The sequence below is a fragment of the Oncorhynchus keta genome, chromosome 26, assembly GCF_023373465.1.
Source record: "Oncorhynchus keta strain PuntledgeMale-10-30-2019 chromosome 26, Oket_V2, whole genome shotgun sequence".
Taxonomy (NCBI): domain Eukaryota; kingdom Metazoa; phylum Chordata; class Actinopteri; order Salmoniformes; family Salmonidae; genus Oncorhynchus; species Oncorhynchus keta.
In genome coordinates, this window is record NC_068446.1 from 17,600,081 (window position 1) to 17,628,072 (window position 27,992).

The 27,992-nt window shown below is 41.5% G+C and overlaps 1 protein-coding gene across 1 annotated transcript; it reads right to left on the reverse strand.

Moving 5' to 3' along the window:
• Positions 1 to 11,615: 11,615 nt before the first annotated feature.
• LOC118359010 (regulator of G-protein signaling 4-like) lies at positions 11,616 to 23,054 on the reverse strand. Its single transcript, XM_035737134.2, has 5 exons — positions 22,884 to 23,054; positions 22,533 to 22,631; positions 17,549 to 17,610; positions 16,431 to 16,594; positions 11,616 to 16,017 (listed from the first exon to the last, which is right to left on the reverse strand). Exons 1-5 carry the CDS (start codon positions 22,925 to 22,927, stop codon positions 15,778 to 15,780), a joined length of 609 nt encoding a protein of 202 aa, XP_035593027.1. The 5' UTR covers positions 22,928 to 23,054; the 3' UTR covers positions 11,616 to 15,777.
• Positions 23,055 to 27,992: the final 4,938 nt, after the last annotated feature.

Consider the following 27,992-nt stretch of genomic DNA (forward strand, 5'->3'; position numbering starts at 1 on the left):
CAGATGTTAAATTATTTACTAAACTTAGTTTAAGCCCACGTTTTATCATAATTATTTATAAAAAAGTATTTTGCGGAAAGGGCACACTGACTGGACCAGGCAAAGAGTAGCCCCCCACCCCATTCTCCCTAGTAAGTGATTATTTCCAAGGTGCACCACGGAGCAAAGATATGCTAGGCAGGATGCTAGATACTCTAGTAGTGCGTACAGATAGTATCGTCAGTGGTGGAGGAGAGAGAGTGTAGAGTGACACACACACAGTGTATGATTTGATTTCAGCTGTCGGTGATGGGCAGGACTCACAGGAGGTATGTTTGTAAATGAATTAGACCCAGCTATGTAGCCTATTGATTACTTATTGATTCATAAATAAAACAAAAGTGTTTTGTTGTTTCTCTGTAATACTAGCCACCTAGTAATTTTATGAAATTGACTTTAGCTAGCCAGCTGTAGGTCCCTCTCTCAACCTCATAACTACTGTAGCTTACCAAGCCATTTCAGGCTATCAATCCATTTACAGTAGCTTGTCTAACTATCTTAGCTAGCATGCCTGCTGGCAAGGTCGCTAGACTTTAGAAAAACAAGCAATTACTAAATGTACTGAATAAGACTCACATTCCTTTCAAACTTTTACACATATTTATTTTGTTAAGAACCATCAGTCAGGAAGATACAGACAGCTCAAGAGGTATGCTTAGATATGCAGAAAAGTACTTGGTTTAAATGTAATCTGGCACCTTATAAATATGCCATGATATGTGCAAATTATGATTTTTTTTGTGGGTTAGAGAGTCTGTGTGGGCTTGGTGATGCGTCAGAGACTTGTTATAGTGTGTTAGTGTGCTAATGTCGAGGTTACTGTATCTGGATCAGTGAATGCAGACCTGATAGGCAGGTAGGCACACAGCTAGAATGGTTAACAGGGTTGACAGGACAAGGGTTGAATCTTGAATTTTCTGTTCAGATCTTGTGACCAATGAATGTGTGTGTGGATCATAATCATAATCTCCTGTGGAAACCAGACCTCTCCTATCAACTGCTTTTCTCCCTAATCAGATTCAGTCCATCCAGACCATGAGTCACCCGAGTGGTTTCTAAATGGAGTCTGCCCCTTTGACATCAGAAATACAGATACTGTCAGAGCACCAACTAACCAGTTTTCACTATGATCGTGTTCCAGAGTCATGATCAGGAATGTAACAGGAGGCGTTTTGTATTTTATGTATACATAGCAATTACACATTACCATATCTATCCTTTTCACTGTCTGACAAACTAAACGGGTACAACTAGCAGGCCAATAAATGTCTACAGTCTGGAACACATTTTGTGGTCTCATGGTAAGGGAACTAGCCGGCTACCACCCCGTTACTCAACCCTGCTGCCCTATATAATATACATGGAATCACTGGTCACATTAATAATGCAACATTAGTCAATTTAATACCTGTACCTTTAATTCCTGTATGTTGTTGTGTGGCCACAACAACATACAGGAACTCAAGTCCACCTGATTTAGAATTCATCACAATCAAATGTCGACCGCATTATCTACCAAGGGAATTCTCTTCGATTATAATCACAGCCGTATATATTCCTGATAGAGGAAATTATGGTTGAAATGACTAATTATGTATACATTCCAATCAGAACTGACTAGTCCAAATGCTATAATGTACTGTACATGTGAATTTTCTCTCTTGCTACCTTTCCCAAATGTATATAATGTAGTCAGGAGTTAGTAACAATGAAGGTCTGTTCCTTAGTTCATTCAGTTGTACAAATCTCCAGGTGGTGGGAACGGGCCATCTCCAGATTGTCGGGAATGTTGATTTATGCTGACTGGCCTTGACTTCGTGCTGATAACGCGAGGGCTCAAGAGCTAGAGGGGCCCTCTGTTTGTGAAATGGAACGTTTGGAAAACGCTGACGTCATTTTCAGTTTATAACCTGTGGAAATGTGTGTATGCATTTAGTACTCTCTTGTAATAAACGCTGTTTACCTTTGGCTTTTAAGACTGGTCTCAATCTACTTCATGCATAATTAATGAACTTACAACTCATTAATGAAATAGAAATGAGTGCGAATTGATTTTGGCAATAAAACATACAGGAATATAGAATTCCTCTATCAATTCCCCCCCAAGCAGACACATCGATGGCTCTGAACAAACTTAATTTGACTCTTTGCAAACTGGAATCCATATATCCGGAGGCTGCATTCATTGTGGCTGAGGATTTTAACAAGGCTAATCTGAAAACAAGACTCCCTAAATTGTATCAGCATATTGATTGCGCAACCAGGGCTGGAAAAACCTTGGATCATTGCTATTCTAACTTCCGCAAAACATATAAGGCCCTGCCCCGCTCTCCTTTCGAAAAAGCTGACCACGACTCCATTTTGTTGATCCCTGCCTCCAGACAGAAACTAAAACAAGAAGCTCCCGCGGTGAGGTCTTTTCAACGCTGGTCCGACCAATCTGATTCCACACTCCAAGACTGCTTCCATCACATGGACTGGGATATGTTTCGTATTGCGTCAGACAACAACATTGACGAATACGCTGATTCGGTGAGCGAGTTCATTAGAACGTGCGTTGAAGATGTCGTTCCCATAGCAACGATTAAAACATTCCCAACCCAGAAACCGTGGATTGATGGCAGCATTCACGTGAAACTGAAAGCGCGAACCACTGCTTTTAATCAGGGCAAGGTGACCGGAAACATGACCGAATACAAACAGTGTAACTATTCCCTCTGCAAGGCAATCAAACAAGTTAAGCGTCAGTATAGAGACAAAGTAGAATCTCAATTCAACGGCTCAGACACAAGAGGTATGTGGCAGGGTCTACAGTCAATCACGGATTACAAAAAGCAAACAAGCCCCGTCACGGACCAGGATGTCTTGCTCCCAGGCAGACTAAATAACTTTTTTGCCCGCTTTGAGGACAATACAGTGCCAATGACACGGCCCGCAACCAAAACATGCGGACTCTCCTTCACTGCAGCCGAGGTGAGGAAAACATTTAAAAGTGTGAACCCTCGCAAGGCTGCAGGCCCAGACTGCATCCCCAGCCGCGCAGACCAGCTGGCTGGTGTGTTTACGGACATATTCAATCAATCCCTATCCCAGTCTGTTGTTCCCACATGCTTCAAGAGGGCCACCATTGTTCCTGTTCCCAAGAAAGCTAAGGTAACTGAGCTAAACGACTACCACCCCGTAGCACTCACTTCCGTCATCATGAAGTTCTTTGAGAGACTAGTCAAGGACCATATCACCTCCACCCTACCTGACACCCTAGACCCACTCCAATTTGCTTACCGCCCAAATAGGTCCACAGACGATGCAATCTCAACCACACTGCACACTGCCCTAACCCATCTGGACAAGAGGAATACCTATGTGAGAATGCTGTTCATCGACTACAGCTCGGCATTTAACACCATAGTGCCCTACAAGCTCGTCATCAAGCTCGAGACCCTGGGTCTCGACCCCGCCCTGTGCAACTGGGTAATGGACTTCCTGACGGCCGCCCCCCAGGTGGTGAGGGTAGGCAACAACATCTCCACCCCGCTGATCCTCAACACTGGGGCCCCACAAGGGTGTGTTCTGAGCCCTCTCCTGTACTCCCTGTTCACCCACGACTGCGTGGCCATGCACGCCTCCAACTCAATCATCAAGTTTGCGGACGACACAACAGTGGTAGGCTTGATTACCAACAACGACGAGACGGCCTACAGGGAGGAGGTGAGGGCCCTCGGAGTGTGGTGTCAGGAAAATAACCTCACACCTCAACAAAACTAAGGAGATGATTGTGGACTTCAGGAAACAGCAGAGGGAACACCCCCCTATCCACATCGATGGAACAGTAGTGGAGAGGGTAGTAAGTTTTAAGTTCCTCGCCGTACACATCACAGACAAACTGAATTGGTCCACCCACACAGACAGCATCGTGAAGAAGGCGTAGCAGCGTCTCTTCAACCTCAGGAGGCTGAAGAAATTTGGCTTGTCACCAAAAGCACTCATAAACTTCTACAGATGCACAATCGAGAGCATCCTGGCGGGCTGTATCACCGCCTGGTACGGCAACTGCTCCGCCCTCAACCGTAAGGCTCTCCAGAGGGTAGTGAGGTCTACACAACGCATCACCGGGGGCAAACTACCTGCCCTCCAGGACACCTACACCACCCGATGTTACAGGAAGGCCATAAAGATCATCAAGGACATCAACCACCCGAGCCACTGCCTGTTCACCCCGCTATCATCCAGAAGGCGAGGTCAGTACAGGTGCATCAAAGCTGGGACCGAGAGACTGAAAAACAGCTTCTATCTCAAGGCCATCAGACTGTTAAACAGCCACCACTAACATTGAGTGGCCGCTGCCAACACACTGACACTGACTCAACTCCAGCCACTTTAATAATGGGAATTGATGGGAATGATGTAAATATATCACTACCCACTTTAAACAATGCTACCTTATATAATGTTACTTACCCTACAATATTAATCTCATATGCATACGTATATACTGTACTCTATATCATCGACTGCATCCTTATGTTATACATGTATCACTAGCCACTTTAACTATGCCACTTTATTTACATACTCATCTTATATGTATATACTGTACTTGATACCATCTACTGTATCTTGCCTATGCTGCTCTGTACCATCACTCATTCATATATCCCTATGTACATATTCTTTATCCCCTTACACTGTGTATAAGACAGTAGTTTAGGAATTGTTAGTTAGATTACTTGTTGGTTATTACTGCATTGTCGGAACTAGAAGCACAAGCATTTTCGCTACACTCGCATTAACATCTGCTAACCATGTGTATGTGACAAATACATTTGATTTGATTTGATTTGATGATGGTTGGGACTGGCCATGACCTTACCGCATTTACCTTCTTGTCCTCCATCCTCACTCCATGCGGGCTGATTTGGTAGCCCAAGAATGAGACAGCCCTCTGGTGGAATTGGCACTTCTCCACCTTGACGAACAGATGGTTAGCCAAGAGGCGTTCCAGGACTTCTCGAACGTGAGTGATATCATCTTCCAGGTTGGTTGAGAATATCCGGGTGTCATCGATGTACACAATCACCTGACATCCGAGCATGTCCCTGAACACTTTGTTGACGAATGCCTGGAACACTGATGGAGCATTGGCTATACCAAAGGGAATAACCAAGTATTCGTAGTGATCAGACATGATGCTGAACCTCATCTTGCACTCATTCGCCTCCCGGATGTAAATGAGATTGTAGGCACTCAGTTTGGTGAGGAACCGGGCCCCTCAGAGCTGCTCAATGGCTGATGGCACAGGCGGGAGAGGGTACCGATACTTTTTGGTGATGTCATTGAGTCCATGATAATCGATACAAGGGCGTAATCCTCCCTCCTTATTGGCCACGAAAAAGAAACCAGCCGACGCAGGTAATGTGGACCTGCAGACAAAACCCTGTTGGGGCGTCTCTTGAATGTACTCCTCCATGGCCTGTGTCTCAGCCACCGACAGTTGGTAGATGCGTCTGCACGGAGGTGTAGCACCGGAAAACAGGTCAATGGCACAGTCCCAGGGGCGATGAGGGAGACGGGTAGCGCGGGTCTTGGAGAATACCTCCCTTCGATCCTGATATTCCTCCGGGACGTTGGGCTGGAGGGCAACCACAGGACTCTCAACCGACATGGAACCACAGCTAAAGCCAAGGTAGGCCGAGGATGATCTTGTGAACTGGTGCACTGATGAAGGGGATGTTGTCCTCCACGATGACGGTGAGTGGTTGGGTGATGTGTGTGATGGTTCCGGATCCTAGAGGATGACAGTCGAGACCTTGAACCAGAAAAGGAGAGGAGAGCAGGTAGGTAGTAATATTGAGAGAGGAGGCAAGGATCTGATCCATAAAGTTCCCCGCTGTGCCGGAATCCACTAGAGCTGTAGACACAGTGCAGACAGAGCCCCAGCTGTATCCGTCTGCATCCTTCCACCGCGGAAAGGCGTGTGACCCTACCTCCATGGGTTCACGCTCTGATCCTGAACACTGGCCCGAAGGAGAGAGAGAAACGATGGAGATGCCGATGCTCCCGGAGGAGGTTATTCAGATGGATGGCCATCGCAATGAGTGCATCCAGGGTGAGGTTGTCATCTCGGCAGGCCAGTTCCATCTGGACCTCCTCGCGTAGACCTCTTCTAAATAACGTGATGAGCACCGGCTCATTCCATCCACTGAAAGCTGCCACTGTCCGGAAGGTAAGCGCATACTCAGCAGCCATCTGAATCTCCTGCTGGAGCTGAAGCAGACACTCACCTCCCTCTCTGCCCTCCACGGAATGATCGAAAATACATTTAAAACAAAGCCATGAACCCCTCATAAGACTCAAGCTCCTCTTCTCTCTCCGATGGCAATAGCCCATTCCAATGCTCGCCCAGTCAGCAGAAATAACCATGGAAATATTAGACCTCTCGGTGGTGAGAGTTCCCAGCTGATGTGCGAAATAGAGGGAGCACTGAAGGAGAAATCCAAGGCATTTGGCTGGTGTCCCGTCATATTTCCCCAGGAGGGATAGACGGGCATCGCAGACCTAAGCGGGTTGCTGAATGGGCTGGTGTGCTGACTCGTTGGGTACATTGGCTCTAGAATATCCTCCGCTGTTGAGACATTGTAGACTGAGGAGAACATCTTCCATGGCCGTCCCCAGTTGAGCCAGCAGATCACAGTGTTGACGAAGATCATTGATTGTCTGGGAGAAGTCTGGTTGTCCTTTCTGCTTCCATATTTTGAGTTGGTATTCTGTAATGATGGGGTGGTGAGTCGGAAGCAGGTGAAACATTTTATAAGACAAGAAAATGATACTAACGTAAGGCAATACGCCAATACACAAGAACAATACCAACTGGTGAGAGAACATGGAGAAGTGACAAATAAAGGTGAGGAAATTATGAAGGTCATGGAGTCCAGTTGTGAATCATAATGATTCACAGGTGTGCGTAATGATGAATCCCAGGACCGGTGCTTAGTACTCTGGCGACCTCGTATGCCGGAGGAAAGGAATGGGAGCAGACGTGACACTTCCGCTACACCTGCAATAACATATACTAAATATGTGTATGTGACCATTAAAATGTTATATGATTTGACTAAATGTCAGAATTAGAATTATTTTTAAACTGAGAAATGTATTTTATTGCCAAATCTTTTATTTTAGGGGCTCCCGAGTGGCACAGGGTCTAAGTGGCACAGCATCTCAGTGCAAGAGGCGTCACTACAGTCCCTGGTTTGAATCCATGCTGTATCACATCTGGCCATGATTGGGAGTCGCATAGGGCGGTGCACAATTGGCCCAGCGTCATCCAGGTTTTGTGGGGGAAGGCTGTCATTGTAAATAAGAATTTGTTCTTAATTGACGCACCTAGTTTAAAAAAATTGCCTTGCTGTTTTTCATTTTATTGTTTTAAGTGTGTTGCTATTTTAAAAGCACTTAAAATACAGTTTTATTTGATATTGTTGTAATGAACACGTGGGGAGACACAGACAACAGGTTTCAAGTGCAGGGCGCAGCAGGTGTTAATTATAAAGGACCACAGGAGGAGGCAGGTAACTGTGTCCAGGGGCAGGTAGAAGGTCATACATACACAGGGGTTCCAAAAGGGCAACAGTATAGGCAGGGAAAAGGCTAGCAACATAGTCCGGAAGATCAGGCAATCGGTAGTTAACAGGACATTCATAGGCTAAAGTACAGGCAAGGAATAGGCAAAAGGCGTCGTTGGTGAGGCAGGCAAAAACTTTTCATACACGGGAGGAGTAAATCATGGGGAAAACCAGAGCTCTGAAAGATGTGTGTCACAAAACAAACAATACCTCACAGTGATTGTGTGCAAAAACTGAACTAAATCGTGTGCAAAATTGACATACAGGTGATTAGAATTTAGGTGATTGGGATCTGGAGAGTGAGCTGCGTTAAGGGGATGTCAGTGTTTGAGAGTGGGAGCTGGAAAGTGGGCTGGAAAGTGAGCTGCTTTCAGGGATCTACATGTTTGAGGGTGTGAGTTGGAAGCAGACATTACAGAACACTCCTTCTCTGAGATGTTTTATGAATCTGGGCACAGGGGATTTTACAGGAGGTCGACCTGACTGAAATGAAAAATAAACATATATTTACTGTGGCTCTGAACTAACAAGCTTTTATGATCCAAAACATTTGCATGACTGTTATTGGTACCCACGAGAGCTGTGCAAAAGGTAACCTTCAACATACTTGTCCACTCACTGTGCTTTCAGTGACACACAAACAACCTTTTAATCGAGGTAATCTGCATCAGGCAGGCCACTGACGTAAAACCATATCAACCTAATGATGGCTTGTGATAACACGGGTTAGTGACCACATGAGAAGCTAACAGCGAGCAAACATGTTATTTTTCTCTACACTTGCTTCATCTATTTTTGTGTAACTCATATGCCAAGCTGTACGTATGCAAATACTGTCTTTCCACATTAAAGCTACAGTCTGTGGTAATAAACTACTACAAATATTGTGTACTCTTCTGTCACTAACACTGTGACCTATACAGTGGGAGGTAAGGGCAATATTTATACTGAGATCAATCCTAGTTAGAAGCCTAAATAAGTTCAGGAGTAAAAATGTGCTTAACAAGTCACATAATAAGTTGCATGTACTCACTCTGTGTGCAATAATAGTTTTTCAACATGATTTTTAAATGACTACCTCATCTCTGTAACCCACGCATACAGATAATCCCTCAGTCCCTCAGTCGACCAGTGTATTTCAAACACTGATTCAACCACAAATACCGGGGGGAGAAGAAGGGCACCTATTGGTAGATGGGTGAAGTTATTAATTACACTTTGCATAAAGCCGGTCACTACAAAGATACAGGAAATCGCTCAGGGATTTCACCATGAGTCCAATGGTGGCCTTAAAACAGTTAGAGATTAATGGCTGTGAAAGGAGAGGACCTAATTTACAGAGTAAAAGAAGGAAGCCTGTACAGAATACAAATATTCCAAAACATGCACTCTGTTTGCAACAAGGTACTAAAGTAAAACTGCCTAAAATGTGGCAAAAAAATGAACATTATGTCCTGAATACAAAGTGTGACATTTGCAGTAAATGCAACACATCACTAGGAGTACCACCCTTCATATTTTCAAGCATGGTGGTGGTGACAAGGCAAGTCAGTTACGAAGAAATTCTTATTTACAATGACAGTCTACCCCAGACAACACTGGGCCAATTGTGTGTTGCCCTATGGGACCATTTCTTGCACTGAGATGCAGTGCCTTAGACCACTGCACCACTGAGGAGCACGGTATGCTTGTTATCGGCAAGGACTAGGGAGTTTTTTAGGATAAAAAAGAAACGTAATAGAGCTAAGCACAGCCAAAATCCTGGAGGAAGATCTGGTTCAGTCTGCTTTCCAACAGAAACTGGGATATGAATTCACCTTTCAGCAGGACAATAACCTAAAACAAAAGTCTGAATATACACCGGAGTTAATAACCAAGATTACATAGAATGTTGCTGAGGGGCCACCTTACAGTTTTGACTTAAATCGTCTTGAAAATGTATGGCAAGACTTGAAAATGGCTGCCTAGCAATGATCAACAACCAACTTGACAGAGCTTGAAGAATTTTAAAAGAATAATGTTCAAATATTGTACAATCCAGGTGTTCAAAGCTCTTATAGACTTACCCAGAAAGACTCACAGCTTTAATCGCTGCCAAAGGTGCTTCTAACATGTATTGACTCAGGGGTGTGAATACATATATACGTATTTCTGTATTTCATTTTCAATAAAACTGAAAATAAATCTAAAAACATGTTTTCACTTTGTCATTATAGGGTATTGTAGATGGGTGGATTTAATCCATTTTGAAATTGAGGCTGTAACACAACAAAATGTGGAAGGCAGTGCATTATGAAAGTATCCAGACCCCTTCACTTTTTCCAAATTTTGTTACGTTACAGCCTTAATCTAAAATGTTTTAAATTAAAATGTTCCCCAACAATATACACACAATACCCCATAATGACAAAGAAAATACAGGTTTTTAGAAATGCTTGCAAAATTACGAAAGATAAAAAACACAAATACCTTATTTACATAAGTATTCAGACCTTTTGCTATGAGACTCGAAATTGAGCACAGATGCATTCTGTTTCCATTGATCATCCTTGAGATGACTTGTAGAGTCACTTGATTGGATTCCACCTGTGGTAAATTAAATTGATTGGACATGATTTGGAAAGGCACACACCTGTCAATATAAGGTCCCACAGTTGACAGTGCATGTCAGAGCAAAAGCCAAGCCATGAGTTTGAAGGAATTGTCCGTAGAGCTTCGAGACAGAATTGTGTTGAGGCACAGACCTGGGGAATGGTACAAAATAATGTCTGCAGCATTGAAGGTCCCCAAGAATACAGTGGCCTCCGTCATTGTTAAATGGAAGATGTTTGGAACCACCAAGACTCTTAGAGTCGGCCGCAATCGGGGGAGAAGGGCCTTGGTCAGGGAGGTGACCAAGAACCCGATGGTCACTCTGACAGAGCTCCAGAGTTCATCTGTGGAGATGGGAGAACCTTATAGAAGGACAACCATTTCTGCAGCACTCCACCAATCAGGCCTTTTTGGTAGAGTGGCCAGACGGAAGCACCTCCTCAGTAAAAGATACATGACAGCCCACTTGGAGTTTAACAAAAGGCACCTAAAGGACTCTCTTTGGCCTGAATGCCAAGTGTCACATCTGGAGGAAGCATCATGCTGTGGGGGTGTTTTTCAGTGGCAGGGACTGGGAGACTAGACAGGAATGAGGGAAAGATGAACGGAGCAAAGTACAGAGAGATCCTTGATGAAAACCTGCTCCAGAGTGCTCAGGCCCTCAAACTGGGGCAAAGGTTCACCTTCCAACAGGACAACGACCCTAAGCACACAGCCAAGACAACACAGGAGTGGCTTCAGGACAAGTTTCTAAATGTCCTTGAGTGGCCCAGCCAGAGCCCAGACTTAAACCTGATCAAACATCTCTGGAGAGACCTGAAAATAGCTGTGCAGTGAGGCTCCCCATCCAACCTGACAGAGTTTGAGAGGATCTGTAGAGAAGAATGGGAGAAACTCCCCAAATACAGGTGTGCCACGCTAGTAGCATCATACCCACGAAGATTCGAGGCTTGAAAACGCTGCCAAAGGCCCTTCAACACAGTACTGAATAAAAGTTCTGAATAATTATATAAATATGATATTTCAGAGTTTTGTTTAATATATTTGCATTTATTTGTCATTATGGGGTATTGTGTGTAGATTGATGAGGGGGAAATCATATTTAATCAATTTTAGAAGATGCTATAATGTAATAAAATGGTGAAAAAGTAAAGGGGTCTGAATACTTTCCAAATGTACTGTAAGTCAAGGGGTATGAATACTTTCTGAAGTCATGGTATGTTTTTAGAATCTGGTAAGTATTACAATAGCAGCCTTTCGTTCATTTTTGGAAGTTTGAAAGTAAGTGACTAAACAGAAAAAACAACTCGGTGAAACAGTTTTGTATTTACAAATACATTATAAATAATCGTGTCAAGAATAGAGGCTTAAAATAAATAGAGAATGTATTATTACAATGAATATGTAGTAATAATAGGAGTAATAAGAAGAGTGACATGAAGTAGACCAATACATTGAAGTAGACCATTCACATGTATTAAAAGCTATGGAAGAAGTTGTTCAGCACTGCAAGTTGTGCTGTGATTATATCATTCTGTATGGGAGCTGCTACCTTCATGCATTGGAACGAAGCTGAGGGACAACATCGAAATTAATGTGTAATCAAAACTCACAGAACCATATAATTGATTTATTTTACCTTTATTTTAACTAGGCAAGTCAGTTAAGAACAAATTCTTATTTTCAATGACGGCCTAGGGACAATGGGTTAACTGCCTGTTCAGGGGCAGAACGACAGATTTGTACCTTGTCAGCTTGAACTGACCAAGAACCAGATGGTATCCAGACCCCTTGTTACTAGTCCAACGCTCTAACCACTAGGCTACCCTGCCGCCAATTGATATAATGATATAATGGTGATACTGTCATTATATCAATTGTGTCAGCAATAGTATCAATATCAATGATATATGAGAGCCCAATAAGACACGTTCATCTGCCCTACTTGTCCATCCCCAATAACTTTACAACATAAATCATTCACAATAAGTAATACAGGTAGGTGTTATCAAAATACAATACCAACAAAGCTATAATTGGAACAGTTTTCATAGAATGAACACAAAGCTTACAGCCGTGGATATTTAAGTTAAATGTTAATGGTTGAATAAGAAGAGTGACATGAAGTAGACCAATACATTGAAGTAGACCATTGACATGTATTAAAAGCTATGCAAGAAGTTGCTCAGCACTGCAAGTTGCGCTGTGATTATATATTATATATATTATATTATGGGAGTTGCTACCTTCATGCAGTGGAACGAAGCTGAGGGACAACATCGAAATTGTTCTGATGATGTCCACACAGAGGCCTGGCTCTCTGTGGGTTAACTTTATTTATTTGTTTATTTGGATCCCCATTAGCTTTTGTAAAAGCAGCAGCTTCTCTTCCTGGGGTCCACAAAAAAAACACAAAACATGACAAGTAACAAAACACTGATACATTGATAGACAAGAAAAGTCATACAAATAAAAAATATTATGATATGCAAACAATGCAAATTAAAAATAATACAAACAATACAACAAAGAAATACAACAACAAAAAATGGTGTGTGTGTGTGTGTTGTGTGTGTGTGTGTGTGTGTGTGTGTGTGTGTGTGTGTGTGTGTGTGCGTGTGTGTGTGTGTGCGTGCGTGTGTGTGTGTGTGTGTGTGTGTGTCCCCTCATAGTTTTGTTGTTTGCTTGAGTAATTGGAGATGGAAGAGAGTTCCATGGCTCTGTATAAAACTGACTACTGCCGTGAGCTCATGTGGACTTGGGGACTGTGAAGAAACCACTGGTAGCATGTCTTGTGTGATATGTATGGGTGTCTGAGCTGAATCTTATTTTATTATGCAGGTAATCTGGAATTTTCATCACAGTAATATCTATCATAAAAACTACAAGAGAAGCAGTTCTTCTCTCGTCAATCCTCAACCAAGAAAGACTAGCATGCGTGTTGTTGATGTTAGTTCTGTATGTGCAGTTAAGGGCAAGGAACCAGGTCTTCTTCTAGGATTTTTTCCCGGTGCTTAGCTCCAGCCCTTTACAATTACAAGCATACCCATAACATGATGCAGCCACCACAATGCTTGAAAATATGGAGACTGGTACTCAGTAATGTGTTATATTGGATTTTCCCCAAACATAACACTTTGTATCCAGGACACTTTGTATCAAGGACAAAAATGTTATTGCTTTGCCATATTTTTGCAGTTTTACTGTAGTGCCTTGATGAAAACAAGATGCATGTTTTGGAAAATGTTTTATTCTGTACAGGCTTCCTTATTTTCGCTCTGTCAATTAAGTTAATATTGTGTAGTAACTACATGTTATTGATCCATCCTCAGTTTCTTCTATCACTGCCATTAAACTCTGTAACTGTTTTAAAGTCACCATTGGCCTCATGGTGAAATCCCTGAGCAGTTTCCTTCCTCTCCGGCAACTGAGTTAGGAAGGACGCCTGTATCTTTGTAGTGACTGGGTGTATTGATACACCATCCAAAGTGTAATTCATAACTTCACCCTGCTCAAACGGATATTTAATGACTGTTTTTTGGCCGTATTTATTTAGGCTTGCCATAGCAAAGGGGTTGAATACTTACTGACTCAAGACATTTCAGCTTTTCATTTTTAATTAGATTTCTTTGTTGAAAAACATAATTCCACTTTGACATTATGGAGTATTGTGTGTAGGTCAATGATAAAAAAAATCTAAATGTTAACCACTTTAAATTCAGGCTATAACACAACAAAATGTGGAAAATGTCAAAGGGTGTGAATATTTTCTGAAGGCACTGTAGCAAATAGCAGTGGCAATACAGTCTGCTACCATTCTCAATAGTTTCCCATCAAGGTTGTCTATCCCCAGTGGTTTTTTGATTACTGATTGATAACCATAGTTTTGCCACCTCTCCCACACTAAATTGACCATTAAAAACAGCAATCCTTCTCTTTCATTATTATCTTTTATACAAAAATATGATGTTTCACTGTTAATTGTTGTCATTTCACTTCAGAGTTTTTCCACGTAACTAGTGAAATAGTCATTGAAATTACTGGCAATATCGAAAGGTTTTCTGCCCACGACATAATTTTTTATTTTACCTTTATTTAACCAGGCAAGTCAGTTAAGAACAAATTCTTATTTTCAATGACGGCCTAGGAACAGCAGGTTAACTGCCTGTTCAGGGGCAGAACGACAGATTTGTACCGTGTCAACTCAGGGGTTTGAACTCGCAACCTTCCAGTTACTAGTCCAACACTCTAACCACTATGCTACCCTGCCGCCCCATTAAGGTACTCCAAAGTATTTTTCCATTGTGTTTTCTGTCATTTATCTTTTTTTGGTAATATAATTTCTTATATTTGTTAAGTTTACAGTATGTCAACCAATCAGCTGAGCAGCCTGACTTGTTTGCCACCTCTTTTGCATTATTTATTTGAACCATAACAATTTTTCAATTCATCATCAATCCATCGGGCTCTAACAATTCTCACAGTTCGTTTCTTTAACTGGTGCATGCTTGTCAACAATTGGAATTAACAATTAATAAATGACTGTAGGCCCAACCTTTGGCTTTCCTTGTTATTGCCACAATGTTATGGTCACTACAGCCAAAGGAAACTGATATTGCCTTGGAGCAAAGCTCTGCAGCATTAGTGAAGATATGACCAATACAAATGGATGTTACAGATCCAACACTATTAGTTTGCACTCTAGTTGGTTTAGTGACAACCTGAGTCATATTACAGGCACACTCACAAGCTTCCTCTTGAGAAGACAGCTAGTTGCTAACCAGTCAATGTTCAGGTCACCCAGAAAGTGGGATAGGGATGGATAGAGAGGTAGTTCCTCATTGTTTTTCCCTGTGTTTTGAATCAAAACATCACCTGGTCATGACTTCATCGGCAGGTTAACAGAGGGCAAGTGAGCTACACCTCAGCAGTGCACAAACGAGCCTAAGGTAAAGCACTGATAGAAAAACATAAACACCAGTCATGTGAAAGGAGCTTTTAACACCAATCCAGACATAGTTATCTCCATTCATAAACTATAATCTAATTTAACACTCAGTTTGAGGAAGAGCATTTTCAAGCCGGAAAGCATTATTGGCGTACATGCATGACTTAGCTTTGAGCCCTTGATGAAAGCAAGACAGGGGGGAAACAGGGAGCTGACCAGAGTGAAATGCCTAAATCTCAGTTTGAATCATTTGACTCTTGTTAGAACTCAGGAAGATATTACATGGAAAGAAAATAGACCCTCACAAAACAATGGAAAATCAGGAGAAAGAGGATGATATTTCGTCCTGAAAATCACATCTCTGATCGTTTTCTTCTCTCCCTCTCCATGCATACCCTAGTCTGAAAGACAAGCAATTTGTGATACTTGTTGAAATAGTTCTCTTGAGCAACGGACAGAAAAAAAATCTAAATCCACCCACTCATAACAATGTTTTCTCTTCAAGACAACCTACTCTTTCCCTCACAGATTATGACAGTGTTTTAATTGTCAATGTTTCTCTCTTTCTATCTCTGTCTATGCACCACCGCTCTCAGAACAGCCTCTCATCCCTCCCCTTTTCTCCAGAGCACTGAGTTGGGTGGTGGTGGTGGGCAACGGGGACAGATCCTGGATCAGTTTGGAATAGAGGAACCTTCTGTATGAGTCTTTCTCCATCAAAGTGAAGATTTTCTGCTGGGCGTTGTCGAAACAGAATGGGCCGGCATTAGACAGGTTCTGTCTGGTCTCCTCTCGCGTTGCTGAGTCCAAGTTCACCTGAGAGGGGGAGGGAAAAGGAGAAATATAAGTAATGAAATACAACATGGATACTGTGTCAATAAAAGGTGCCATAAAAAGCCCTATAAAAATCCAAAACGGCAATCATAAAGGAACAACCACAGGTGCTTTTAGAAAGGGAGGAATCGTTAGAGGAAAAAGAGGATACATCAACAGGATGTATGAAGTGTTTTCAGAATCCATGTCAAAGGCACTCATGCAGGAATATTAAAAACTTTTATATTAATGGAGAAAACTGATGTATGGAAAGAGCCAGGTCATTACTCATAAGTGTACTATGACTCCAACAGAGTCATAGTGTGTAACACAGAATACTGCCTTTGAATGAAACCATTTTGGGGTAGCAGAGATTACCAAGGGAAAGTTTAAGACTATTTTTATTCCCATTTTACCTCGTTAAGAGCGTCTGCCGCGATGTACTGGTCATAGATCTGTTTGGCTTTACCTGCCATATTTTTGGGGGCTGACATTTTGTATTCCTCACAAGCTTTCCAGAACTCCATGTTCTCCTGGCTGAACTCTGCCTTCAGGAAGGTAGTGAACACCGTACGGCCAGCTGAGACAGACAAAGAGAGAGAGAGAAAGAGTATACATTAGTCAGGTGCTGGGTTTTACGATTTATATGAAGCTACACAATATTATGCTCCTAATGAAATGCTCCTAAAGAGAGAAACAGAGAGCATCCCTCTGAAGGGAGTCATGGAGGAAGCTATGGAATGTTGGAGGTCAAGGCCAGGATGGTTCTCAGGAGGCCGTTGCTCCTACTCCGTGTCCCCACAGAAAGCCTGACACCACAGGGACCATCAGCTAGCTAGCTAGCTAAGACTCACACTAGAGCAGCAGGCCCTCAGGGGCCACCCAGCATTGCCTCCAGACACGTAGCACATGACCAGAGCATGAGAACACAGCCGAAGAGCCATGTAAAGTCCCCAACAACCCACAGCCAGCCAAGTACCCTACAGCCCACACAGGCGTCATGGTAGTCTCTTAAACAGAGAGACAGGGGTCAGAGAGACAAGGGAGAGAGAGATATGAATGTCACTCAAGTTAGAGTGTTTGAAAACATGTAGTCCTGTATTGTGGTGTAACGCTAGTGTTATGGGTTGGTAATAGGTAGTGGCAGAGTTTTGACAAATATTTAGGAGTTCTATACAAGGGGCAGCAGAGAGCTTCATTCAAATGTTTTTTTTACAACTTCTTATTAATTAATAAAACCACCATCCCATTATCGAAGGTGTTTTCACATTTGAGCGCATTTGAGCAAGATAGACTCCCCGATTCTGTATTAGTAGGGCGGCAGGTAGTCTAGTGTTTAAGAACATTGGGCCAGTACCCAAAAGGTTGCTGGTTCGAATTCCCGAACTGACTAGGTGAAAAATCTGTCAATGTACCCTTGAGCACTTAACCCTTAATTCCTCCTGTACATCGCTCTGGATAAAGGTGTCTTCGACATTACTAACATGTTAGTGTATGTCCATAAGATGTCTCCCTTGATTTGTGACAAACTCACCTTCACTATTCATCAGGTTGTTGAAGGACAGTTTCCATTTCTCCACATCAGCAGGTGAAACTCTAAAACCAGAGAAAGGGCATAATCAGTATATTGGGATTAACAATAATATTTTCAATATTTCGGGCCTCCCGAGTGACGCAACAATCTAAGGCACTGCATCACAGTGCTAGCTGCGTCACTACAGATCCTGGTTCAATCCCAGGCTGGGTCACAGCCGGCCGTGACCAGGAGACCCATGAGGCGTCGCACAAGTGGCCCAGCGTCATATGGGTTAGGGGAGGGTTTTGCCAGCCGCGTTGTCCCATCGTGCTCTAACTCCTGTGGCAGACGTTTCCTCCGACACATTGGTGCGGCTGGCTTCCGGGTTAAGTGAGCATTGTGTCAAGAAGCAGTGCACCTCACCTGAGTCCGTACGGGAGTTGATGGGACAAGACTAACTACCAATTGGATATCATGAAATGAATGGGTTTTGTTGTAAAACGCTATATATTGATTGTTTAGCTGGAATGAAATGTTTATATTCTGTATTTGACGGTGATATGTGGATCTCTCACCTAGCTATCTTAAGATGAATGCACTAACTGTAATTCACTCTGGAAAAGAGCATCTGCTAAAATACTAAAATCTCAAATGTAAATATTTTCAAATAGATCTCATAAAATCGAATTCATTCGTTTAAAAAAAAGTTGTAATAATGATGTCACAAATGTATCATTTGTACAGTTCTTTATAAAAAATAAGGTTCTTCATTTGACTGTGTAAAACCTAGCAGCACTACTTATTCCTCCTGAGAGTGAGGCGGATATATAGAATTTTGCAACAAAACATTATTACTTGTCTCTCTGAAATTAAACTATCAAGTGATAGATTTCAAACAAATACGTGTCTGTCATTGAACAATGAATCTCATAATTAAATGGTTAAATAACACACCAATCTCTTTTATAAGTTCTTTAAAGAATAAAAGCTCATTTACCAACATTTCTGAAAATGTAATGAAACTCTTCAATTACTTTCACATAAATTTCGAAGTAAATCTTTAAAGACAATTAGTTGAATACTGGAATGTATTTGGAAATACACTTGGAAATGACTGTCATGTATTTTAAAATACTAAAATACAAACTGCCATACATTTGACCCAGGTATTTTAAAATAGTATTTGGAATAAGAATTTGAAAGTAGGCTACTTAGAGGAAATGAATGGAAAATACTTTCAAATACTTCCAATATAATTAGTTGATTCTGGCCACATTATTGAAAAGAATCAAATACACAGAAAATGATTATGTAAAAACACATAATCAAATTTTTCTACGGCTGGCCATGCTTTCCACCTGGCTACTCCTACCCCGGTCAACAGCACTGCACCCCCAACAGCAACTCGCCCAAGACTTCCCCATTTCTCCTTCTCCCAAATCCATTCAGCTGATGTTCTGAAAGAGCTGCAAAATCTGGACCCCTACAAATCAGCCGGGCTAGACAATCTGGACCCTTTCTTTATAAAAGGATCTGCCGAAATTGTTGCCACCCCTATTACTAGCCTGTTCAACCTCTCTTTCGTGTCGTCTGAGATTCCCAAAGATTGGAAAGCAGCTGCGGTCATCCCCCTCTTCAAAGGGGGGGGACACTCTTGACCCAAACTGCTTCAGACCTATATCTATCCTACCATGCCTTTCTAAGGTCTTCGAAAGCCAAGTCAATAAACAGATTACCCACCATTTCGAATCTCACCATACCTTCTCTGCTATGCAATCTGGTTTCAGAGCTGGTCATGGGTGCACCTCAGCCACGCTCAAGGTCCTAAACGATATCTTAACCGCCATCGATAAGAAACATTACTGTGCAGCCGTATTCATTGATCTGGCCAAGGCTTTCGACTCTGTCAATCACCACTTCCTCATCGGCAGACTCGACAGCCTTGGTTTCTCAAATGATTGCCTCGCCTGGTTCACCAACTACTTCTCTGATAGAGTTCAGTGTGTCAAATCGGAAGGTCTGCTGTCCGGACCTCTGGCAGTCTCTATGGGGGTGCCACAGGGTTCAATTCGTGGACCGACTCTCTTCTCTGTATACATCAATGAGGTCGCTCTTGCTGCTGGTGATTCTCTGATCCACCTCTACGCAGACGACACCATTCTGTATACTTCCGGCCCTTCTTTGGACACTGTTAACAACCCTTCAGGCAAGCTTCAATGCCATACAACTCTCCTTCTGTGGCCTCCAATTGCTCTTAAATACAAGTAAAACTAAATGCATGCTCTTCAACCGATCGCTACCTGCACCTACCCGCCTGTCCAACATCACTACTCTGGACGGCTCTGACTTAGAATACGTGGACAACTACAAATACTTAGGTGTCTGTAAACTCTCCTTCCAGGCCCATGTCAAACATCTCCAATCCAAAGTTAAATCTAGAATTGGCTTCCTATTTCGCAACAAAGCATCCTTCACTCATGCTGCCAAACATACCCTTGTAAAACTGACCATCCTACCAATCCTCGACTTTGGCGATGTCATTTACAAAATAGCTTCCAATACCCTACTCAACAAATTTGATGCAGTCTATCACAGTGCAATCCGTTTTGTCACCAAACCCCCATATACTACCCACCATTGCGACCTGTACGCTCTCGTTGGCTGGCCCTCGCTTCATACTCGTCGCCAAACCCACTGGCTCCATGTCATCTACAAGACCCTGCTAGGTAAAGTCCCGCCTTATCTCAGCTCGCTGGTCACCATAGCATCTCCCACCTGTAGCACATGCTCCAGCAGGTATATCTCTCTAGTCACCCCCAAAACCAATTATTTCTTTGGCCGCCTCTCCTTCCAGTTCTCTGCTGCCAATGACTGGAACGAACTACAAAAATCTCTGAAACTGGAAACACTTATCTCCCTCACTAGCTTTAAGCACCAACTGTCAGAGCAGCTCACAGATTACTGCACCTGTACATAGCCCACCTATAATTTAGCCCAAACAACTACCTCTTTCCCAACTGTATTTAATTTATTTATTTATTTTGCTCCTTTGCACCCCATTATTTGTATTTCTACTTTGCACATTCTTCCATTGCAAAACTACCATTCCAGTGTTTTACTTGCTATATTGTATTTACTTTGCCACCATGGCGTTTTTTTGCCTTTACCTCCCTTCTCACCTCATTTGCTCACATTGTATATAGACTTGTTTATACTGTATTATTGACTGTATGTTTGTTTTACTCCATGTGTAACTCTGTGTCGTTGTATCTGTCGAACTGCTTTGCTTTATCTTGGCCAGGTCGCAATTGTAAATGAGAACTTGTTCTCAACTTGCCTACCTGGTTAAATAAAGGTGAAATAAAATGAAATAAATAAATAAAATACACATGTATTTGAACCCAGGTCGGATTTCAGTACATCTATTGTGTGTCGATATCCCACAGTTCTTGACCTGCAAATTGCAAATTGCTAACGGCCTATAGTTTAATGATACAAGCAGATGTCATATCTATCATCTTACATAATGCTCTTTACAACAGGACATAAGCTACTGTGTTTTCCATGAGCATCAACCATACCGTATACACCTCTGAGTTAATGAGTAACCAAGCACACTAAAACATGTCAATTAAGTATTAAAAGTACAATTTACAGTTTTTGTCCTTAAGTACATCATTTCACACTAGCTGCAATCAGATTATCAACGTTTATTAACATTACTGCAGTGGTGGAAAAAGTACCCAATTGTCATACTTGAGTAAAAGTATAGATACCTTAAAGTATAGATACCTTAATAGAAAGTTACTCAAGTAAAAGTGAAAGTCACCCAGTAAAATATTATTTCAGGAAAACTTAAGTATCAAAAGTACATTTAATTGCTCAAATAAACTTAAGTATCAAAAATAAAAGTAAAACTGTAAATCATTTCAAATTCCTTATATTAAGCAAAGCAGACGGCAACATTTTCTTGTTATTTAAATTTACGAACGATGCATTTGTTTTTAGTGAGTCTGCCAGATCAGAGGCAGTAGGGATGACCACGTGTTATCTTGATAAGTGCATGAATTGGAGAATTGTCCTGTCCTGCTAAGCATTCATCATGTAATGAGTACTTTTGGGTGTAAATGTATGGAATAAAAAGTACATTATTTTATTTAGGAATGTAGTGAAGTAAAAGTTTTTTTTAAAAATGGTAAAGTACAGAAACCCCCCAAAACACCTTAAGTAATACTAAATAATAAACTATTTTTACTTAGTACTTCACGCCACTGCATTACTGTAAATTGTGAAGATAATTAAGGGGTTGCATTTATTTGTTTTCACTCCAAGCACACAAACTAGATTAGTCCTAATGAAAGGAAAGGTCAGGCTGGATATATATAACTAGTTTAGGAACAGCAGATGTTCCCTAGGGGGAGGACTCCAACACAGCAAATCAACCTGCATTAAAGTTCTTTACCTACGTGCACACTGGTTATTGCCTTGAGAGTATCATTCCCCATGGTGTGATAAATTAATTTAATAGAACCTGAATGCTGTTTTATCTGTGATATCTGGTATGTTGTTCAATATTATGTATGATGATTAGAATCAAGTGTTTGTTTGCTGCTCTCATACAACAGGTCTCCCTTGTCTCAATGTCCTTTATAAATAAATGATATATCAATCAACACATTCAAGGTTGAAAGGTTTCAGGATTCACAGTATCCACTGTGATTATTATTATTATCATCTGACCCTGCTGGTCATCTATGAACGTTTGAACATCTTGGCCATGTTCTGTTATAATCTCCACCCAGCACAGCCAGAAGAGGACTGGCCACCCCTCAGAGTCTGGTTCCTCTCTAGGTTTCTTTCTAGGTTCTGGCCTTCTACATCTGCATTGCTTGCTGTTTGTGGTTTTAGGCTGGGTTTCTGTATAGCACTTTCTGACATCGGCTTATGTAAAAAGGGCATTATAAATACATTTGATTGATTGATTATTCTCCTGTACACTCACCTCTTGGCAATGTTGGTCTTCTCTTTTATCTGTTCCTTGTCTGGTGGAACCTCAGGCTTATGGAGCAGAAATCCAATCTTGTGCTTGATGTCTTTGGCACTAAGGGAGGAGAAGTAGAGTGGGTAGTGTTAGGCTACAGAATGTAGAAATATCAAATTATTATTATTATAGCAGAACCAAGATGCCTGACACACAAGGCTTGTATTCAAACATACACTACTGTCTGAAAATCTCCCATTACAGTACAGATAGATCATTTATTTGTTAAGATTTCACATGTATTACATGTCTGTTACTAGTGATCTAAAACAACATAATAACAACCTCAAACAACTAAAGTACCCATCTTACCTTTTCATACAGGTTGCAGGCAGTGTTGCTAATCCCTTACACATGTTGCCTCTTTGCTAAATCCAAATCAAGGAGAATGATTTGCAGTGGTTTTGAGCGCAGAGGAAAAGGTTGTAATATTATGACTGGTAGTCCTCTCAGTAAGTCAGTAGTGCGCTCTGTCTTAGTGAAGCCTCCTCCCACAGTTGGGGTTTTATACAGCTACAGTGCTTAAACGCTGACAAAGAGCCAATCACAGCCCTCACTGGGCTAAGTATGCTCTCTTAATTTTCTCAGAGGAGAAATGATATGAGCAGGGAGAAGAGCACAGAAGTGGGTAACAAAACTCAGCTTCCTTTGATCTACATGCATGTTAATCAGAAACACACACTTACTTCTGTGTACATGTTTAGTCGGCATATGTCGGCATTTAACCTCTGCAAGACGGCCCAGAACAGAGCAGCCTGTGCAGGGAATGTAATGCAGTGCAAATAGTATGTTGCTGATTGTTGTACATTTTTGTCTGATGGCATCAGTCAGAATTGAGAGAACTGTTTGCTTGTGTTGGTTAAAGTTACTCCTCAGGTTGAAATACCCAGACCTGTGCAATCGAATTGTGAGTGTGTATGTGTGTAAAAGTGTGTGTGTGTGTGTGTGTGTGTGTGTGTGTGTGTGTGTGTGTGTGTGTGTGTGTGTGTGTGTGTGTGTGTGTGTGTGTGTGTGTGTGTGTGTGTGTGTGTGTGTGTGTGTCTTTCAAAATCACCCCTGGGCAATATACAACAATGTATAACAATCAGTCACATACCATTTTCATTGAACTTAAATTTCCTGCGCAGACTGCTCTACTCTGGGCAGCCATCCAGAGGTTAAATGCCTACATATGCCGGCTAAACATGTACTCAGAAGTATGTGTGTGTTTCTGCTAACCTGCCTGTAGATCAAAGGAAGCTGAGTTTGGGAGCTTGATGACAGGAGAGGGTGAGGGAACATTCTGGGAATATGGAGTTTGAGATGGGAGGAGTTGACGATGATGTCAATGCCATTTTAAAAGACCCCTAAGTAACAGAGGTGGTTTGATGAACCCTGCTCGTATGAGGAGTAACCTTGCCTGAGACCTGAAGAGATGTACTATCTCCCCGAAGTACATGACAGACAAGAGCTCTGAGGAAGCGTTCAAACTGATTTTCACACCTACAGACCGAAGACACTGATAATAACATAATCTCTCATACACACACATAGAAACACACAGAAACTCCTTTTGATTATATTTTGGTTAGAGGTCTAAGGAGTGCTGTTGACAAAGCACAACGTTATCCCAAGCTGCGTTCATTCTGTTTACTCTCTCTGTCTTTGTTATGAACAAAACAAAAGTGAGTAATATCCTAAAGAAGAGAGGAAGAGAGAAAGACAGAGAGATAAATGGTGGTTGGTGTGTGTGCGGACAATATTATGGTGCTATGCTACTAAACCTTATTTTGTATTCCAGGAGTGACTCTGCAAATTGTTTATGTTAGATGAGAGAAATAAAGGTTGTGTCTGTGGATGATTAGTGATTTAGAGAAGCTGAGACGTTAAAACATCTACGCTACCCTGTTCTGCATCCTACATACAGGTGCGATTCCGTGGGAAAGTCAACCTGAGCATGCAGGAAGAAAGTTTGTCATTTCCAACTAAAGCCATATTCATAATTATCCTTAAAGTCTATAATATAAAATTCATGCAATGTCCTACAGTACTTGAGTGATTCCTCAGGCAATACCATGACTTTGGGGATTCTTTTTTTTTAACATTTGTATCTAAAAGCATAATTGTGTAACGGCTTTCTTCCTGGGAAGGAGAGGACCAAAGCGCAGCGTGGTAAGTGTCCATGGTTATTCAATGACAGAAACTCAACATGAACACACTACAAAACAGTAAACGTGGCAAAAGCCGAAACAGTTCTATCTGGTGCAGAAAACACAAAGACAGGAAACAATCACCCACAAATCCCCACACAAAACAGGCTACCTAAATACGGTTCCCAATAAGAGACAATGACCAACACCTGCATCTGATTAAAAACTATATCAGGCGGAACATAGAAATAGACAAACTAGTCACACAACATAGAATGCCCACCCAGCTCACGTCCTGACCAACACTAAAACAAGGAAAACACACAAGAACTATGGTCAGAAGGTGACATATTGAGAAATAATAATTCAAAGTGGTGACACTTTGACCTTATACAGGCCTCCTTTAAGCCTCCCTGATGTTTCATTGGGATGTGCTAAAAACCTCAACTTGGTGTCATATTAAGCTTTACTGCTTGCTGTGTAATATGAGTAGTAAATATAAATATATATATACACTTTTTTATTATTACATACATTTCTGAATATTGGAAAATGTAAATATGCCATTTTAGATTTTGCAACTATTTCTAGATATTTTTAAACATAATATACTCTATGGGCATATCAAAGTTAGAGCCCAATTCATACAGAGAATCAGCATTGTATGCAATGTAACCAAACACAGCAATCCTTTTGCAAATCACCAGCTGAGGGCAAAAATGTATTATAAATGTTCACATTCACTCTGTTGGCAATGCTTACCAATTGGATCATAACTCTAAAAGTAGCAGAGATCCCTCTCTGGAACTGTGAAATACCCATAGAGTATATTATGTTCAACAATATATTGAAAAATTGGAGAAATCAAAAATCAAAAATCTATATTTACAAAGTTATTGAAATCAAAACACTACTCTTATTACAGAGCAAGCGATACAACTTCAGATGACAACAACGTTTGCTTTGTAGCACCTACAGATTAAATAATATGGAGTCTTAATTAAAGGAGGCCTGGTTAAAGCCAAAATGTCATAAATATGCCAACTTTAATAAATCCTTTCTCAACTATGCTTTTAGATACAAATTTCAAATATATGTCAACAATCCTTCCTTCAAAGGACTATTCTATGGATTACGTTTCGTGAAAATCCCCCAAATCATGGTCTTTCTATGTCTGAGTTTTGTGAGGAATCACTCGCTTTAACTTTTCAAATAAAGCCTGAGCTCCAACATACATCAAAATCTATTGTATATGTTCAACCCAGTACCAGTTTATGAGCATCAGTCTAAGATTCTTATACAAAAATATAGACATCACAAGACATGATGATATGTCTATGATATTCATCATGTACAGTATACTGACGCTTAAGTCAATGCTTCAACACATGATATGCAAAGAGCTTTGAGGAAATGGACCTTGTGTTTCTTTCCAACAGACTGTCTGACAATAACAGATGTCTCTCTCTCACACACTCATTTTCCAGAGGTTTGAGGCTCTTTTGTCCTTATAAAGCCAGGTGGTGATGACACATCCCTCTAGTCCTGAACACACACCTGTTCCTCATGTAGACACAGGCAGACTGGCCCACCTGGCTATCAGCAGCCTCTTTCAATCAGGGCTATGCATAACCAACTCCAATTGTATTCTGTCTGCATGAGACTGATGGAGGAATAGGTACAATGCTGTGAATGGCTCTTCTCACAGTCTGAAATCTATTTGGGGATGTTTTGTCTAATTTGTTAGTGAAACAAAACCCCACATTCTGGAAATGCAAAGATAATATCTCGTTCTCCGCTGACACCTGTCAATCAAATTATTATTATTATTATATTATTATAAATTTGTTATAAATTTGATTGAACATATCCTTCTTTTCAGGACAATCCTGACCTGAATTCACCTGATACACAGGGATTATTCCATTAATTTACATGGAATCATGTTATTCTATGTTGGTCAGAGACCTAAGGGGTGCTGTTGACAAAGCACAACGTCACCACTACTTGCATACGGTTCTGTGTGTCTTTGTTATTGCCAAAACAATAGTGAGTAATATCCTGAGCAGAATTTCTAGTTGATGCAATGGCAGGTATCATACTGATGGGAAACTATTATCACCATGCTGAGCTACCATCAATAGCTTAACATCTCTGGCTGTGTGTTTGCTTGTACTATACGTGTTAGTCGTTATTGTAGGATGGCTTCTGTGAAACTTTAATCCTCATCTCGTTGATTTATTCGGGGGGGGGGACTTCCGCCTAGGATTTAAAAATCACACCCAGGTGTGACTTCACACCAGGATGTTAATATCACACCCACGTGTTGTGTGTAAATATCAACCCCATTGTTCTGAGTGGCCAGGGCTTCACAAAGTGGAGATGAATATGACACCCTTGTGTTGTTGTTTTTTACTACGTGTTGTATGTAAACATCACACCCCACTGTTCTGATTATAGTATTGTGGATGTTAGAAGGGGTCCTAGTGTCTGTGTGCAGATATGTTGTGAAAGGTGTTGGTGGGGTGAACGAGACTATTGTGTTGGTAAAGGGGGTATTGTATTGGGGACTATGGTGACATGTGGGGGTTGGTATGATGGGTTAGTTAGGATGGGGGTTCCGTGTCTGGGTAAGACACATTGTCCAATTTTCTTAACCAGTGAAAATGCTTGAAGTGGTGATGGGTTAGTCAGGAGGGAGGTTTGTGTGATTGTGTGTATAGGTGGGGAGGGGCTGGTGATGTGGGTCTGGACAGTTTGGCAATGCTTAGTTTCCAAAATGCTTAGCTGCAAAGACTTTTGATTTATGAGGGGGCGGGACTTCACAACCTGGATATAAATATCACACCCATATGACTTCACGTGACTTCAAATGATGTAGGGTTTGTTCTGTCAAACTGTATTTCACAGCTTATGATTTTTGAGAGGGGTTTGGCAGGAGCAAATAAAATATGGTTATTAAATTAGATAACGACGTGGTCACCACGTTTTGTATGTACACAACTTTGATCTGATTACTTTGTTATGGATGGCTTTGATGTAGGTTTTGCGGCAGGGTGTGCGCGTGTGTGGGCGCAAAATACGGTGCTTTTGACTGTGCTTTTGGTCAATTTTGGGGCAAAGATGTGTTTTGCCCTTGATCAGTGGTAATGTATTAGGCTATAGCCAAAGGTCTATTGGGACTTTTGATCAAGTTTGTGGGTGGAGAGGAGGAGGGTTTGGTTAAGCATGTTGAAACAGTTTTGGTGTTGAGGGTAGGGTTTTGGTTGGGGGACCTGTTGAAACTGTTTGA